The 17269-nt window shown below is 43.4% G+C and overlaps 2 protein-coding genes across 9 annotated transcripts in view; one reads left to right on the top strand and one right to left on the bottom strand.

Annotated features, from left to right (window-relative positions):
* The window catches only part of LOC125738746 (bone morphogenetic protein receptor type-1A-like), a 45300-nt gene extending 37453 nt beyond the window's left edge, over window positions 1-7847 (top strand). For all 3 annotated transcript variants that reach the window (XM_049008020.1, XM_049008021.1, XM_049008018.1), the window contains 9 exons: window positions 1016-1118; window positions 1262-1361; window positions 1440-1530; window positions 1633-1771; window positions 1865-2057; window positions 2293-2590; window positions 4814-4989; window positions 5254-5384; window positions 5741-7847. In XM_049008020.1, the coding sequence (XP_048863977.1) occupies window positions 1016-1118; window positions 1262-1361; window positions 1440-1530; window positions 1633-1771; window positions 1865-2057; window positions 2293-2590; window positions 4814-4989; window positions 5254-5384; window positions 5741-5866 (1357 nt within the window). In that variant the 3' untranslated portion in view covers window positions 5867-7847. The remainder of the gene's footprint in view (window positions 1-1015; window positions 1119-1261; window positions 1362-1439; window positions 1531-1632; window positions 1772-1864; window positions 2058-2292; window positions 2591-4813; window positions 4990-5253; window positions 5385-5740) is intronic.
* Window positions 7848-11163: 3316 nt separating this feature from the next.
* ltbp1 (latent transforming growth factor beta binding protein 1) overlaps window positions 11164-17269 on the bottom strand; it is a 75988-nt gene continuing 69882 nt past the window's right edge. For 4 of the 6 annotated variants that reach the window (XM_049007994.1, XM_049007997.1, XM_049007996.1 and 1 more), the window contains 5 exons: window positions 17020-17187; window positions 16377-16547; window positions 13792-13956; window positions 13096-13245; window positions 11164-12297 (listed from right to left, as the gene is read on the bottom strand). In XM_049007994.1, coding sequence (XP_048863951.1) covers window positions 12140-12297; window positions 13096-13245; window positions 13792-13956; window positions 16377-16547; window positions 17020-17187 — 812 coding nt within the window. In that variant the 3' untranslated portion in view covers window positions 11164-12139. Of the gene's footprint in view, window positions 12298-13095; window positions 13246-13791; window positions 13957-16376; window positions 16548-17019; window positions 17188-17269 lie in introns of those variants that run through there. The other 2 variants (XM_049007993.1, XR_007396892.1) reach the window with 2 other exon arrangements.

Here is a 17269-nt window from a genome sequence, read left to right as displayed (position 1 = left end):
TGAGAAATTGGAATGTGAACTATAATGCAATTTAGTAGCCCACATAGACAATAAGTGACTACGGTAGGGTCGTCACAAGAACCGACACTTTGGTACCAACTCGATGCCAAAATTTTGAAAGCGTGATGGTACCTGTTTTTCTGCAGTACTGTAGGTACCAGGGATGCAGTTCTTCTTGACCTGATGGTATCAGCTTACTCGTGAACCAGTCGTACTACTTTAGTGTAGCACCCCTGGTGAATGTGTTGTTTTCTTAAATATTACAATTATAGGTAATGATAGAGTGAAATACCATGTAGTGTTTAGTTATCATGTTTGTCAGTGGTTTTATTTCATATGTGTCCCTTACGGTGACAGTAGTCCTGTAAATATTAGTTTGCGGGATAAAAAGGTGAATATGAGTTTCAGGTCAGGACACCCCCCCCCCCCCCCCCCTTCCAGTGAGGCAGATGCGATAGCTGCTTCTCCTGCCGCGTTTTCATTGCAGTTTTATGATGAGACCAGTGAGCCAAAATATTTATATACACATATTTATATACAGTTACCTCGACTATGGAAGGTGAGGACATATAATGATGGGGTTTACAAACATCATATTGGTTTTGTACACAAGGATATGCTTATTGCTCGTGCTCCAACCAGTTATTGAGCAATTTTGCAATAAGAGGGGAAGCTGAACTTGTTGCTGCTGTGACTCTCGTTCCTTCCTGTGTTTGCAGCTGAGCTCCACAAATTGAGCAATTTTTACTATTAAAATTTAAATGATGGGAATCATATAGAAATGACATTTAACAGTTCATTGGAAAAATATCTTTACTATTATTATTATTATTATTAAAAGCTGTTTTCATTGGATTAAGATTGATGAGGCTTTGCCTCCCCTCTGACTGCACATCTCCCCCCCAATATCTGTACTATAGTTATGCCCCTGAGATGGAATAAGATAAACCTCTGATGCATTGCTTGCACTGAGCCTCCTTTCATTATGTGTCTCTGCCTTTGTCCATGCCTGCAGGACCAATGGTCAGTGCTTTGCCATCATTGAGGTGGATGAGCATGGTGACATCGTGCTGAGCTCAGGATGCATGAAGTACGAGGGCTCCCACTTCCAGTGCAAGGTATGGGGTGGGGGGGGGCGCAATTGAACGGGCCTTCCAGGGGGGCAGGGCTTTCTGAGAAGGTAGGGGCTTTTGTTCTGTCTCTGGATAACATCCCTGCCCCCTGGGTGCTGGGTTGTGAACCTTCTCCCATCACTATGCAGGATTCCCCCCGAGCTCAGACGCGCCGCACCATCGAGTGCTGCCAGACGGACTACTGCAATCAGGATCTGCAGCCCACGCTGCCACCCCTCGTGGAGGAAGGTGAACATTGTGCGGACCTGGCTTCCTCTGCTGATCAGCCATCTTCCAGTGCTAACTCAGCACTTTTCCTTGCTGCAGGTCCGGACAGTGTGCATTGGCTGGTCTTCCTCATATCACTGACAGTTTGCTGCTGTGCTCTGGTTGCCATCATGGTCATCTGTTACTACAGGTGATGGCCTTAATATTACAGTCGTAGTCACCTGTTCAGATGGCCCTCTTAGGCCCCACGATTGATCCCTGTGGAATTTGAGCATTTGTCACTTTTGGCCAGGTACAAGGGGCAGACAGAGAGGCAGTGCTATCACAGGGACCTGGAGAAGGATGAGGTTTTCATTCCTGTGGGAGAGTCTCTGAAGGACCTTATCCATCATTCGCAGAGTTCCGGCAGTGGCTCAGGGCTCCCCCTACTGGTGAGAGAGGACAGCACAAGAAGGCAGCGTGTCTGTTGGAATGCCAAAGTGTGATCATCTCAGTCTGCTCCTGCTTCACTCCACCCACTGCAGGTGCAGCGCACCATCGCCAAGCAGATCCAGATGGTGCGGCAGATTGGCAAGGGCCACTATGGTGAGGTGTGGTTGGGCCGCTGGCGTGGGGAGAAGGTGGCTGTCAAGGTGTTCTTCACACGCGAGGAGGCCAGCTGGTTCCGAGAGACAGAGATCTACCAGACAGTCCTCATGAGGCACGAGAACATTCTGGGTGTGTCTCACAGAAACTATGGGGGTGGACAGTAAAGACGTATCTGCCAAACAATGCATGCAAAGCTTCTTCTGCCATTGGGTGTACAGTATATGTGTCCTTAACCGGAGGTGGGGGTGGACAGTGAAGACATATCTTTCAAACAATATTTGCAAAGTTTCTTCTGCTGTTCGGTGCTAAATATATATGTCCTCTGTGCCTGATCATACGCATGTCTCATGTCTCGGCCCCCCAGGCTTCATCGCGGCTGACATCAAGGGTACTGGCTCCTTTACGCAGCTTTTCCTCATCACGGATTACCACGAGAATGGCTCCCTGCAGGACTACTTGAAGTTCAGTACGCTGGATGCAGCGGGACTGCTGCGACTGGCCTACTCGGCAGCCTGTGGCCTCTGCCACCTGCACACAGAGATCTATGGCACACAGGGCAAACCGGCCATTGCCCATCGTGACCTCAAGAGCAAGAACATCCTTGTGAAGAAGAATGGCACCTGCTGCATCGCCGACCTGGGGCTGGCTGTCAAGTTCAACAGGTGTGTCCCAAGGCTGGTGGTCATGTTCACCAGGTGTGTCCCAAGGGTGGTGGTCAGGTTCACCAGGTATGTCCCAAGGCTGGTGGTCAGGTTGACCAGGTGTGGAGATTCTTATGCCAGCTCCTGAGTGTTGATGGTATGTCTCCTGCCTGTTAATTATTAGCTCATGATTTTAAATTGGGACAGTGAGTTAATATAATATGTTTAGCATAGTTCAGAGTTTAGCAATTCAGAGGACCAAAATATCTGCAGAATACTGGGATTAAAATAGGGCTGTCACTAACGACGCTTGGCCGTTTAAATTCACTTTATTTTGACCACAACAAACTGCGTGTCATTGCAGGGCTTTAGATAACGGATGACGACTTTTCGACACGTTATTTTCACCCCCACAATAAATAGGTTGTCTACCTAAAATAGTAATTAGATGCATATTGTGATGCCTAAAATTTAGTAACCTTATAAATCTGAATATCCCTATGCTTATTAAATTCGGTTAGCGGAACACGCTGTATGCCACTGTTTTGGTAAATCATGGAAGCGATAAGTGGAAATGAAGAAACAGACAGCTTTGCATCGGTAACTTTTAAAAGAGGAGGTACTGTAGTTAAATAGGGTAAAAGATGTTGGTGGTGTTTCGATACTTTTTACAGATTAAAGTTTGTTAAATCACTTTTTTTGTAAATATACTTATTTTTTATTATACTTTTTTTATTTACTGTCCGTTTGTTTCGGATTTAGCTTACGATAACACTACTCCCAACAAGCCCACTGTGCACGAACGCACACACTGGTACCATCAATCACCGTAGATTAAGCTCAGACATTTTCACAAAATGTATTCAATGGAAATTCTAAGGTAGCAGGCAAAGAAATTTATGGCTTTAATAATGAGTTTATTTAGCAGCTAGAAGCCTTTTACCTTTTCTGGCGGTCCATCACCCAGAATTAGAACAGCGGTTTCAGATGCTCGTGCACAGCGCTACCACAGTGGCATACCATTGAAACTTTGCACAGTGTAAAACCACCTTTTTTCTTATATGGCAATTTGAACTACTACCATAATTACCTAGTGATACTAAACGAAAATATTTGTTTTGTTGAGAATTGAAGCATTTTAGAAATTATAAACATAATTAAAAACTAGATGCTAAAAATTCAAATGTTTGTTGTTTGTTATTGAGCACCTAACGTAATTGTACAGCAGAGCAAAATGTTATATGATATATCAAGATTATATATCAATCATATATATCAAGATTATGAGTGATAAAAACGATGTGGGTGATTTTAATTTACCTGGGATGCAGTGGGTCATAGTCTCTGGCTTTACTGTAAATGAACTTGAGATTGCTTTTTTACTCAGTTTGTTACCAGGGGAGAAGCCATTCTAGATCTTGTTTTCTCTAATAACCAGGGTAAGTTTCAAGCAGCAATAATCTCGCCTTGGTTAAACCTCATAGGCTAGGATTGGAAAATGTGAGGTTTTAGAACGACTTGACAGTATTGATCATAATATGGTTAAATAGAAGGTTATTTTTTGTGCCTGAAGAGCAAAGTCCAGAAGAAAAATGTACAATGGCTAACTTTTACAGTGTGAGACTGAAACTAGAAACTGTAAACTGGATGAAGTTAATAACAAAAGTGTTCAAGAGGCATGGGGATTTTTTAAAAGCACATTATTGTGAGCGCAAGAGGGCTTCCAGCAAAACTAAATCTAGGAAACTTCAATCATAGTCAAATTAAGAATAAAGTCAGGAGGAAAAGGCTCAATAGCTCAATTCTACAGCGTATAGTTAGACTATGGAATAGTCTTCCTGATAGTGTGGCGTAAGCTAAAACCCTGGGTTCCTTTAAATCAGAGCTAGATAAGATTTTAACAACACTGAGCTTATAGTTGAGTTCTCCCCAAATGAGCTTGATGGGCCGAATGGCGTCCTCTCGTTTGTAAATTTCTTATGTTCTTATATTAAAATATTTTTTTAAAACGATGCGTCGTTTTAAAATTCCGATGTTGACCTATTTTTAGTGTCGACATTGTCAACTTTGTCAACTAATCACGGCAGCCCTACATTAAAACATGGTTGAGCTTCTCCTGGATTCCACAAAGTCAGTGTCCTCAGGAGGGGGGTAAGGCCCCTGGCTGACTATTTTTACTTGCACAAATGAAGTAGGTTTGGTAAAAATATAATAGGTGTAAATTTGGTCTCATCCCCTTATCAGCGACACCAACGAGGTGGATGTGCCCCTGAGTATGCGAGTGGGCACCCGGCGCTACATGGCCCCCGAGGTGCTCGACGAGAGCATGAACAGGAACCAGTTCCAGGCCTACATCATGGCAGACATCTACAGCTTTGGGCTGATCGTGTGGGAGATGGCCAGACGCTGCCTCACGGGAGGTACGCACACATAAACCCCCTAAACCCTAAAAGTGAAACAACATGCTGCCAGTTTGCTGCATTCCCCCAAGAGCAAAAGATTCTTCTTTTTGGGAAACAAGATAACAAGATGGCTGACCAAGGCAAAGAGAACATCAGTTTGAATCCTGAACTATTATATACCTGTGCAGCATTTAATTGATGTGTTTCAGTAACACTTCTTTTCTGTGAAGTGTTTCATGATTCCCCTTGGAGCCTCTTGACCTGCCTTCTTGGCCTCCTCAGGCATAGTAGAGGAGTACCAGCTGCCCTACGATGAAATGGTGCCTTCGGAGCCGTCCTACGAGGACATGCGGGAGGTGGTGTGCGTTAAGTGCCTGAGGCCGACTGTGTCCAACAGGTGGAACAGTGATGAGGTGAGAGTCCCGGGGGAGGGGAGTAGTGGTGGGGGCCGGCTGGGGGTTTTATTTTTATATAGTGCCCTTCCATATCAGTTTGCCCCACAGCACAACATCAATAAAGAAATAGTCTAAGTGTTAAAAACAGTTACGCATTTAAACGCAGCTTTATTATGCAGCATTAAGCAACATGAGGACAGTGGAGGAGATTAAGCTAAAATAAAGCTGGGGCTCTAAAGCAGCCCCCCCCCCCCCCCCCATGCTAAAAAAGTGGGGGCTTCCTCCATACCACAGAACGGCAGGTTTGAATTGCCTGTTTGAATCTGGGTGACTGTGACCTGAGGTGGCATTTCTGGCCCCAACATCCCCCTCAGTGCCTGAGAGCCATGCTGAAGCTGATGTCCGAGTGCTGGGCACACAACCCCGCCTCACGCCTCACCGCGCTGCGTGTCAAGAAGACACTCGCCAAGATGATGGAGTCTCAGGACATCAAGATTTGAACACCGGGTGCCGGCTCAGCTGTGTGGACGCGGGCAGCTCGTCACGTGGCCCTGGCAGTATGATGCAGAGCGACCTCTTAGTGGGAGCAGGGGGCTGGACAGCCGAGTCTCAGCCCAGTTGCTTTGCCAGGCTGTCTGCAGAGCTTCTCCTGATGAGGACAGACTGTGCGCATGCTGCTTTCTGTGAAAGCTATTACAGGACCTGGCGGTGGGGGGTTGACTGGGATATCCATGAAGAATAATAATAATACCAGGCCAAGAAATGTTATCAAGGACAATTGTTTCAAAACACTCATCCTGCCATTTTTAGTTTTTTAATAATAATATTTTAATTTGTAAGATGTGTTTTTCCTGCCCTGTCAAACTATAGTCTGGATTTTGTGTCAAAGGTAACAGGCCTTGATTAGTATGTAAGTACACAGCTGCTGACAGGTGCCCTGTGATCCTGCTGTTATTACCTCTGGACACACTGGGAGATCCACCGTATTCCGAATTGCTGTCTGTACCCAGAGCACGTCCAGTGTGAACGGCACCCATCCAGCCCTATTGTGACAGCTTTTCAAAAGATGTCTATAGCCCTTTTGTTTCGTGAGGATGATTTAGAGACTGCGGATGCTATGTCAGTGGGAAAAGATATCCGGCCTGAATGGACCATATGGCTGATTTTTCTGTGTTATGTTTGGTTTTTACATCAGGTGTCCTGTTAAAAACATTGACAATGCTCTGGGATTTGAGGCTTATGGGTAATGCTAGTACGCTGTGTTTTACACACTGGCATGCCTCTGCTAAATTTACCCAGGAGCTAAAATACACTGAGCAAATGGGAGTCCCCCTCTGTGGGTGAACCTATACTGTGTTGATTGGTGGATCATTATTAAAATATCTATAGGCAGACTCAGCCCAAACTACCTCACACAGCTATAATGTCATTCTTTTATTTGGTGTTTGGGCCGCACTATGTGTGTGTACTCACTCTTGCTGTAAAATGTCACTACCAGGCATCGTCAGGCTGATTTCAAAACTGTGTTTAATTACTGCCCTAATCAGCTATTCACAGTTCATCTACATACAAAATGGCTGAAATCTCAATCTTCATTTATATATTAACTGCCATAGTACATTGTTAGCTCCAGAACAACTATAGAATTTAGTTTAAACATAAATTTTGATTTAACCATTCAACCCCTAATGTTGTGTGTACTTCCCCCTTAGGCAGAATGGTTAGTATGTTTGCTACACCCACTACAGACCTTCATCCATACTGGGCACATTAGCTTCAGTGATGTGTGGTTAATGGTGTTTTGCATTAGAAGCTACAGCTAACCAGCGGAGAGGTTTTGTTCTGTTCATTGCAGGATGCAACCCTGTTTCCAAAATGCTCTGTTTTTTTATCCCACCAATCAACCTTTAATCTCCATATTATCACAGTATCCATAGCAACAGGACACGTGTGGGAAAAAAACAAAAACCAGGCTGCTATTGCAGCCAGTCTCAGTCACTTTGGAACAGCTGGCAGGTGTGGGCAGGCGCACATAAGTCAGCTATCGCCTACAACTGTCGCCTAACGCTTTCGCTTTCTGGATTGTAATGTCTTCCCTGTGACTCCATGGGTGGAAAGGTGGCTTACTTTACCTGCCTTTCTAACGGGGAACTAAATAGTCTTGCTCTGTTTCCCATCATGCAGTGTACTGTGAGTCTTCGAATAAATACATTAATTGAATATACAATTTTCCCCAGAAGAACAACAGGCCATGTATTGGAATTGATTTGGGTTCAGCTGGTCACTTGATATGGCTACAGCAGGGCAACAAACAAGCACTTCATCAGCCTTTCTGTCATATGCAATGTAGAATAATTTACTCACATTTTGTACTTCATCTGTTGTAATCAGGTGCTTAAAATTTACAAAGGAACAAAATGTCTACATGGATAATGTGTGCTGTATCAAATTTGAAGTAAATGGTTTTATTTAAATTAGCAACAGTAGGCTCCTGTGTTCTTTCCCCTGGAAGCAAATACTATAAATAGTGATGCATGCACCCTCTGCTGGACAAGAGCAGTGCTAGTCAGTGCAGGTATTCTTGTATGTTTTTATTGCTTTCTACGTCCATGCAATGTTAGGGTTGTTCTGATTATGGCAGTGGGAGACACCTTGTGGCCAATGTGGCCTGGGCCTAAAACCTGAAGGAGCCCCCTCTAAGGGTGTCTATGCGGAAATCTTCTGCTTACCTAAATTCATTTCAGTTCAATTTTATTTTTATAGCAGATTTTCACATTACATTTTTTCAAAGTGATTTACATTAAGCCTGCCCAAAGCCCCTAGTCAGCAAGCCAGAGATGACAGTAGCAAGGAAAAACTCCCTCAAAGAAAGAAACCTTGCAAACTCATAACCCATCCTTTGGCCAGCAGAACTCAGATTAACGAAGTTCTGATTTATACTCCAATTTAAGTCTCGGTGTAAATGCAGAAGGAGGGACGGAGACAGGAAGGTTGTGACAGGTAGTAGGCGTGTCACAGGCAGCAGGATAGGCAGGATTTCTTGATTTCTTGCATTTCCAGGCAGCACACACCAGGGGGGATTTGGGAAAAGAAAGTTCATTAGCCAAAGAAGGGGTGACTAGAGCGCAAACAGTTAGGCGAGTGCAGTACTTAAGCTCCGGCAGGTCTTGGCTAAAGCAGCATAAGTATGTGGGAGAGGCAGGTGGGAATGCAGTCAAGGTGAGTCCCTGAACGTCAGCACTGACAATATAGTTTATCAAAAGCCAATGGCACCGATCCCCACCGATCTTACACTATAAGCCTAGCTGGGGGCTAAGAAGATAATGCTTATAAGCTTGTTTTTAGTCTTAGACTTGAATATTAAGACTGAGCCTGAATCCCACACAACCATGAGAAAACTATTCAACATCCATGGAGCTGTGCAGGAGCTGTACAACCTGCAGTATTTCTACTAGGTACTGATAGATATTCTGCTCATAGAGGCCAAAGCAGGAGTATCTAAGTCTACAGGCTGAGTTAACAAATAACATTAGACTCACCAAGAGGAATGTAGAAAGGAAGATTACACTGGAGGCTAAGGATGACATTAAAAGTTTCTCCCGATATTTTAACTCATAAAGAGCTCTAAAAGCTGAAATCACTAATCTGCAGGATAGTAAGGGTCTTATAATTGAAAATGAAATTGATGATAAATGAGTTTAATGATTATTTTACAAGGTTGTTCGCAATAGAGAACACAAGCAACTTGAATACACAGAACTAATGGAGACAACTCGAAACAGCTGATAAATAATGGGAATCCACACGAGGTAAATGAGGGGGAAAGGTGGCGCGGGAGGATCGGCACCATCGGGGTGTGACACTGATGGCATCTTACCTATAGTTTTAAAAGAGATGAGGGATATTATTAGGAAACCTTTAACTTTACTATTTCAGAAATCCTTATCTATTGGTGTGGTACTTTCTGATTGGAAGCATGCTAATATAACGCCCATATTCAAAAAAGGGGATAGAAGTAGTCCTGCAAACTATAGGCTAATCAGTTTAACTTGCATAACTGGAAATGTAATGGAAGCTATAATCCAAGTGAAAAAGGTAGATTACCTGGATTCGAATAACATTCTGAGGGATAACCAACATCGATTTAGGAGACATAGATCCATCCATCCATTTTCCAAACCACTTATCCTACTGGGTCACGGGGGGTCTGGAGCCTATCCCAGAAGCAATTGCCATGAGGCAGAGAACAACCCAGGACAGGGGGCCAACCCATCGCAGGGCACACTCACACACCATTCACTCACACATGCACACCTATGGGCAATTTAGCAACTCCAATTAGCCTCAGCATGTTTTTGGACTGTGGGGGGAAACCGGAGTACCCGGAGGAAACCCCACAACGACATGGGGAGAACATGCAAACTCCGCACACATGTGACCCAGGCGGAGACTCGAACCTGGGACCCACAGGTGTGAGGCAACAGTGCTAACCACTGCACCACCATGCCGCCCCAGAGAGGTAGATAATGTTTAACTAATCTACTTGAGTTCTTTGAGGAAGCAACAAGAGAAATTGATCACAAAAAGGCCTACGACAAACAGCTTTTGCTTAAGCTCAAAGCTGCAGGGGTTTTAGGAACTGTAGCAGCTTGGATCGAAAATTGGTTAACAGACAGGAAGCAGCGGGTAGTTATTAGAGGCACAATGTCACAGCGGGCCTGTGTTCATAGTGGGGTACCACAGAGTTCAAGTTTAGGACCACTATTGTTCCGAATTTACATTAATGATATTTACACCAATACATACAGCAAACTGGCTAAATTTGCAAACGACACCAAGGTGGGTGATGTAGCAGATACTAAACTAGCAGCACAGAGGCTACAACAGGATCTTGATTCAATTAGCGACTGGCCTGATACCTGGCAGATGAAATTTAATGTAGATAAATGTAAGGTAATCCATGCAGGGAGCAGAAATATAAAGTACAGATATAAAGGTAGCTAATTATGAGAAGGACCTCGGTGTGTATGTTGGTGTTTCTATGTCCCATTTTTGCCAATGTTGGGAAGCAATTAAAAAGGCCAGTAGGATTATTGGGTTATATCTCTAGGTGTGTGGAGTTTAAATCAAGGGAGGTGATGCTACGATTATACAATTTCTTGGTAAGATCCCACCTAGAATATTGTAAAATATCAACTTGTTACACCCTTCACTACTTTGTTAATAACCAAATGTTGAAGAAGAAAAAAAAAGAAAACGGCCTGCAAGGTGACACTTCAACTTGAACAAAGACAAAGTCAAAAGTTTCATACCATAAAACTACTCTTTTTAAGCTTTCCAATGAGGTACAGCTGAGCTATATAGCTTTAAAGGTGAAAAAGAAAAAAAAGTCGTTGTTCTTGAAGATATCCTTTCTCCTTGCTATTTTTCTGCTGAGCATGAAGACCTTCATATCACCTCAGGCAGTCAGGAGGAATTCATAGAACCATACGTACATTACTATCCTTTTTCATTTCTAGTTTTCATTCATTATTAATATCAAAAGATGTTAAAAGGCAATGCAGATATTCAGTGGTGTCAAATGTTTTAAGTAAAACAAAAAAAATAATAAAAAATCCAAAAATGGTTCATAACACAGACTATTACAGATTTACTCTGGGTGCCTAAATATCTACCTTTCTGCACTAGATTGACAGAATAATTTCTTACCTTTCATGACCACTTCCTGTACCCTCTCAGGAACAGTCTTTCTAGAACATTCCACCAGGTGAAAGCCCAGTAAAACATGACTAAATACTGTAGTTTACCAAATAGTTTATTTAAAGGGGTTTAATATACATAGTATTATGAAAGAGTATTCATACAAAGCTGATTCCATGTACAAATTACAACACATAAAACCGGTTTTATTAAGTCTAAATGTACAAAACTCAGCTGTTGTCTAGCAGCATCATAAAATGGAGCACTGTATTTTCCATTAAACCTAGAAAAAGAGAGGATAGAAAAATTATGTGTATATATATATGTATGTATATAATCTGTGTGTGTGTGTGTGTGTGTGTGTGTGTGGGATGGTGGGTGTATAAGTGGCTGCTCCACAGGGCAGGCAAAAAAATAAAGTAAAATACACACCATGAAGTAATCTGCCATTGTCAAATGTCTGAGACACAGAAAAGTACGGTTTTGCATTTTTTATTTTTAACAATATAAAAATGCCTTGAAAAAAAGCTTATTCCAAAGAATTTACATCAACATTCTATTACAGTACTGTACATACTGTGTGTGTGTTTCCTGTTGAGAGGCCACAAAGCTAAGGTGTAGGTTTGTCGATCTGTTCGCAAGACGACAGTCCTGTATAGCAACTAAAGAGAGAGCAGAGCAGGAGACGGAGGGAGAGCCGGGGCGTCATGGTAGGGAAAGCGCTGGTCAGCTGGCCTCTTCACTTAATAAAATACCCACACTGAATGTGTTTTCACCGGGCAGGAATCAAAAATATTATCCCCCAGTACCCAGCAAGAGTCCGTATGGTTTATCAATACTGTGGGAGCACAAGTGTTTCACTCACTTCAAAAAAAAAAAAAAACACATATTTATGTGTTTCACTTCTCCATACAGATGCCTCATAGTAGGTTAAATTTTATCTTCATCTCAAGTAATATTATTTTTGTTTCATTAAGTTTACTTTATACAGTGCAGAGTATATGGGCTTAGATTAAATAAGTGTTTTTGTTTAATGTTTGTGTCGTTGTGTCGCCCCCTGTGGGCAGCCTGGGTCACTCTGTCACCTTCTCGATGGCCACACAGTAGTTGGGCCGTGCTGAGGGCACGAAGCCTGGCAGGCACACACACTTGTAGGACCCCTGAGTGTTGATGCACTTGCCGTTCTTGCACAGCGCCATACGTGAGTTGAGCTCAGAGCACTCGTTCACATCTGTGAGAGGATGAAAGTGTCATGACATCGAGGGCAGGGCCGTGCTGAATGGATTGGCAACAAGAGAACCCATTTCATATTCTTCCTGCGAAATACTGAAACTTCCCAGGAGGAATAGTGGTGAAGGAACTGCACTTGCACCTAAAAGATGCCATTTTACCTGACGAATGAAAGTCTTCACCTTCTGATAAAAGTCTGTTAATCAATGACCAAGCTCCCACTAAATGGAGAGCAAATGCAGTCTTTTTTTAAAAAAAAATTAAAACCTACATTGCAGGATGTATAAGTCCTGCCAAAAGTGCAAAGGCCAGGGATCCCCCCTCCTTCTAATCGCCATGACTACTGACCGGCCTCCTCTGGTAACATGGGGAGAATCATGCAAAGTAAATAGTGCTGTCCTCCAAACACATTGGTGTGACGCATACATACGTATGCCAGTGTGGTTTGTTCTTTATTTTTTCAACTATTAGGATTGACAGCACTTAATTGTGCAAGAGGAACATCTCTACCCCACATCCTAAAATCGTAGAACATGGTCATTGCATGTGTATGCATGTGTGTACAGTATTATATGTATTATGTATTGTACATATGGGTGCTTTTTTGCTCTGAACCACCAATGTAACCTTAGAAGGATAATACAAGCTTAGTAAGGATAACATATGACAGGTGATACTGTCAAGAAAAATTAGCTGTATGTATCAGAACCCCCCCTATAATTTACCCCTTCTAGGAGCCACCCGTAAAGTTACCCTCCAGCAACCTGTGCCCACCCTAGCCTTCCCCAGAGGAGCTCACCAATACAGGCCATGTGCGACATGTCCAGGGTGTAGCCGTCGAAGCAGTCGCAGGTATAGCCATCCTGTACCCGCACGCAGCGGCCGTGCTCACAGCCGTTAAGCACCCCGCATTCTTCGGCTCTCAGGCCCTCAAATGTTCTCTGGCCTGCTATGGGTGGGGGGGGGGGAGGGGGGGGAGGGCAGAGTGAAGGAAGCAGGGTGGAGGGAGAGAAGATTGAAGGCCAATGCAGAGGAAGACAGTGGACTTTTTGATGTCTCTGTCATGCATTCAATCATGAAGACAATTCTCACCTCAGGGCAGATATGTATGTGAAACCGACATATACACTAATTATCTCTATTCATTTTAAACACCATAATTATACCTTCAAAATCAAACTAGTAATAACTCAAAATAATAACTCAAAATGCACTATTCTTAATTTTAACATGCTTTTTTCCATGATGAAAAAATGAATAATGTCAGGTTTGTCAGGAACAATGTTCATGTTGAGTTCTATTACCTGCTTATTTTCTTGTACAGTGTAACTGGAGAACTTACTGTACAGGATGTCGTTAAAGAACACTGATAATTTAATATTAAACTCATGGCCACTAGATGGCAGCTGCGAGCTTTGTTTCAGGCCCTAATTATGCTTCCTCCTCAGGCGGCTGTTAAACGGTTAACTAGGACTGCCAGACGAAGCCCACTTACCTTCTTCCTTGTCTTCATAGAAGCGGATGGGACTGGGGTTCTGGGCTAGTGGGGCAAAGTCTGGACCAGCTTCATAATAGTCCACGTCACCGGCAGTCAGTGCGTCCCGGCCATATGGACGCTGAACTCCAGGATAGGGCAAGTTACACATGGTGGCATAATCCTCTGGGAGAGACAACAACAGAAGGTGTAAGTAGTGGGGTGAGGGTCCTGCTGCTGGATACGGGTCAGGATCAGAAATTAACAGAGACAAAGGGCAAAAATGCCCCCCCAAAAAACCCACTACTTTATACAAACAGCGCTGTTGTTCACACTACATACGTATATAATTTTATGTAATATGTTACTACATCCTACTATGTAACACTGTTATAATACTTGGCAGAGGCCAATTTTAATAAAAGCATTCATCCAAAAACAAAACAACCAATCTCTGCTACTGGCGTAGCTAGGGATTGTCTGTCATCACCTATGGTCATGATAGTCATGAAGTTGCTCATGATGATGCACAAATTCCCAGAATTCACAGCTAAAAACAAACCCTTCAGTAAGTGTCTCATATGGTAATTGATGGAGGCAAAGAATAATGGGTAGTTGTTTAATCCATCCATCTATCCATTTTCCAAACCGCTTATCCTACTGGGTTGTGGGGGGTCCGGACCCTATCCCAGAAGCAATGGGCACGAGGCAGGGAACAACCCAGGATGGGGGGCCAGCCCATCGCAGGGTAGTTGTTTAATTTTATTTTAAAACATTGTCACAGGTTAAAAATATCGTAATTTCAATATTTGTTTTATTTTGTTGAACAGATCAGTGTGCATTTACAGTTGTTTACAAAAAGGCAGTGTTGTGTAAAACTGCCTTTTATTTTACGAAATATTTTTAATAGGTCCAGAGCCTATCCTGGAGGCTACTGGCACAAGGCAGTGAATAACACATCACAGGGCACACTCACACCATTCATAATTAACCTCAGCATGTTTTTAGACTATGGCTCTTCAAGTCTGGACCTTGATTCCAAACACAGGCCATGTTTCCAGTTCTCCCAGGTAGTTAGTTTGATAATTACTGATCCTGCTTGGCCACAGACGCTTCACGCCCCATTCGCGGGTAAAGAAAGGCTGTAAAATCAGCGGTGCTCAGACCCAGATTTTAATAGCCCTCTTTTAGACTGTGGGGGGGGGGGGGGACTGGAGTACCCAGAGAGAACCCCACAACAACACATACAAACTCCATACGCATGAAGCCACAGCAGAGACTTGAGACTTAGGGCTGTGAGAGAACAGTGCTGACTGCTGTACTACCATGTCACCCATGCAACTATTTCAAATGAAAGACTGTGATAAAGTTTTCACTTTATCTAGAAATTGATGCCACATGCACATATACATAAATTATATAGAGCTAAATAAAAGCCTAAAAGCCTATTGTGTTGTGCTTCCTCTCACATACAGATTGTGTTCTATACACATATAGATGACTGCACACCTCTTTGGAATAGCAATTGGCACAAAGTGGTGATTACTGTATGCAATTTAATCTGCTCATTTCACATTAAAAACAGAAACTTTATACATTAATTACTATTTTTAAAAAGTGCCCGCGAAAATTTGTAAGTGCCCCCATTTTTCAGACAGTGGGGGGGAAAGGTTGCCCTCCAGATATTTAAAAATTTTCCTACACTGATATGGGTCAAAGGCCTGAATCACATGCCTGTGAGGTACAACTAGAAAACCGCTCAGCATCAATGGAGTCGTATTTTAATTTTGCTGATGCTGAGAAGTCAATAACTCACTAGGCACAAAGCCACGCGTCAAGTGGCCTGCAGGGCAAATAAACATGACACCAGAACCTTGTTTGACTTGGCCCAGAATTTACGTAATTCCATCTCTGAAAAGCAATGATGATGTAGTGGGTGCCAGTCACTTGTTAAAAGTGATGCCAAAAAAAGGGACGATGACCATCTATCTAAGGTTATATACAGTAAGAGACATGAAGTACAGCCTGTTAGCCGGGATTGGTCTGGGATTGGTTCTTAGCTTTGCTAATCCCTGTCTGCTTATAGTTCTTCTTCCCATAAGGCCATCTGCACAGGAAGTGCACCAGGCCGGTCACGATCATGGAGACCTGTGCACTAGCAGACCAAAAAATAGCAGGGCTCACTAATCAGTCTTAACTCATGCTCTCACTGGAGAAAACCTGTAACCATGCACAAGCCTAAACTCTGACTGTTCCTCAGGTCAATCCCAAAGAACTTCTGTGTGTGAACAATGGGCAAGGTCACCCTCAGGGCTCAACGGGGTGGTTATCAGTGACCATGTGAAAATCTGCAACCTCTTGGTCGGTCGGACAAGGCGGAACTCTGAAAGCCCTGAGAAACACTGGCTCTTCAAACAAGCTCACCTCTGAAGATATGCTGAAAATATAAAACATTAAATTATGAAGCTAATTAAATATTAATTAAATGGCGCTCACAATGTCCCTTTGACAGAGTTCACAAATGTTCTGTACTGCAAGGTGTTCCACAGTCACCTGAAAGAGGACATTTCAGATCAAGAGCGGGACGGGGGTGGGTGAAGCCATACCAGTGTCCACCCGGGGGCAGAGGGCACAGTACGTGCCCCAGGCCTCGCCGTATAAGCAGCAGCACTCAGTGTAGGTGGTCGACCTGTCCAGCATGGGGCTGCCACAAGTCTGTGTCAGGGTCACTTTTTGCCAGCAAGTGCTCTGGAAGATCCCCTCCATCTCCGGAGACTCTGGAGTGTGGACGCACAGAGACACACACAGACATAGACACACACACACGCAGGTTTGAAATTATATCTTTGTGGGAACTCTCCATTCATTTCTATGTGGAAAACCCAGCCCTAGCCTTAACTATAAGTAACCAAACAAAATACGAGACTTTTAGCATTTTTAGTTTTTTGAAAAATGGTCCCCACAACATCAAAATAACTGGTTTTTAGTACATGCTGGAGGATAATGTAATATAAACACCATCCACACACACGCGCACACACACACACACACACACTCAATACTCCAGACACTTTTTTGTTCAAAACTATGACCATACTGAGTTCTTCTATCATCATAATTCTTTTGGGTTGGTGTAGGATATGCTGTATTTAAATTCTGTGTTTTTGATATAAAAACATCCAAAGAGATCATCATCTGCTCTTGACCGCTCCTTGCTGTAAGTTTGGGAATGCCACATAATGTACGTACCGTGATGAGCCACGGTGGGGGGCCGGGATGTGAGGGGGGATGGGGACACGCAGCGCTGTTGGGTGTGGTCCAGCTCCAGGGGCGGTAGGCAGAAGCACATGAATGAGCCCAGCATGTTGATACACTTGCCTCCCATACAGAGTTCTGTGTCCAGGCATTCGTCGATGTCTACAGAAGGGCGCAGGGGTGTTACATATTTTTGGATTCAAGAACCGGATCAGAAACCAAGAGCCTAAAATTGATGCCCTGG

The sequence above is a fragment of the Brienomyrus brachyistius genome, chromosome 3, assembly GCF_023856365.1.
Source record: "Brienomyrus brachyistius isolate T26 chromosome 3, BBRACH_0.4, whole genome shotgun sequence".
NCBI lineage: Eukaryota > Metazoa > Chordata > Actinopteri > Osteoglossiformes > Mormyridae > Brienomyrus > Brienomyrus brachyistius.
Note: the sequence above shows the minus strand (reverse complement) of the source record. Positions and strands in the feature narration are given on the sequence as shown.